Below are 981 nucleotides of genomic sequence, written 5' to 3' on the forward strand. Positions count from 1 at the left end.
ACTTACATCGCAGTCGTCGGAGCTCACCAGTTCCTCGCACAGTTGATTAACACGCGGGATCTGCCCCTCCAGGTCGCTCAGCAGCAACAGCTTCACAGTAACCAGCAAGTCTCGCAGGCTGATGTTGTCGATCTGACTCACCGAGGGCCATCCCCGTCACGAAAAACCTTTCAAAGATGTGCTCCTTCTTCAGGTGCATGGAAAACATGATAGATCGCGCCACATTTTGCAGTCTGCTCGGATGGGTCCGTGCATGCCATAAATCGCGTGATGACGGTTTGGCATACATGATACGATACATGAGGTGTTGATGCGAGTGTTCGCTGCTTGTACCATTCTTTCCGTCCATTATTCGTCGTGATGATCCACCAAATGCCTCCAAAGACGAGCCAGTAGTCGATGAACGGTTAATTCGTCCAGGAACGCCTGCATTGGCGTTCAAATGATGCATGAGCGACTGTCGGTCTCGCAGTTCCAGTGCCATCGATGGGTTAAACGGCTCGTTCTGATCAATGGGCGTATTTTCAGTCTCTGCTACGATTTCTGACTCATTTCTTGTTGCATCTACGAGTGCATTTGGGGGCTCAGGGGGATGATCATCACTAGCATCACAGTCCTCGTCGCTTGAATCGTCGTCAAAGTCGAACGATGACAACGTTGGACTCAGAAGATTGGCCGTGTGGTCCGGACTATAATAACGGAGCTCAAAGCGTCGTCAGTTTAGCCTTAACATCCGGGTAAGATAGCAATTCACCTGAATAATGAGGACGATCGCTCCGCTGCTGCAGCACCTGTGAGAACATTATCTCCGTTTGGATGACGCTCTATGCGTACGACAATATCTAGTAGATCCCTCGCAGACTTCTGGCGGCGCCGTTTCTCCACCATGTATTTCTCTTTCCATTTCTGCGCCTCGTACTTTGCCAACGCTAGCTCGTTCTGCATCAACCCATGCCATCGGAAGTCGAGAAGAAGCTCAAG

At 50.6% G+C, this 981-nt stretch overlaps 1 protein-coding gene across 1 annotated transcript; it reads right to left on the reverse strand.

The window, feature by feature from the left end:
• Window positions 1-46: 46 nt before the first annotated feature.
• On the reverse strand, window positions 47-945 carry PPTG_10730 (hypothetical protein; the record flags this gene model as incomplete). The annotated part of the gene is made up of 2 exons (XM_008906131.1): window positions 47-689; window positions 755-945. 2 exons carry the CDS (start codon window positions 943-945, stop codon window positions 47-49), a joined length of 834 nt encoding a protein of 277 aa, XP_008904379.1.
• Between the last annotated feature and the right edge of the window lie 36 nt (window positions 946-981).

This window comes from Phytophthora parasitica (assembly GCF_000247585.1).
Source record: "Phytophthora parasitica INRA-310 unplaced genomic scaffold supercont2.23, whole genome shotgun sequence".
NCBI lineage: Eukaryota > Oomycota > Peronosporomycetes > Peronosporales > Peronosporaceae > Phytophthora > Phytophthora nicotianae.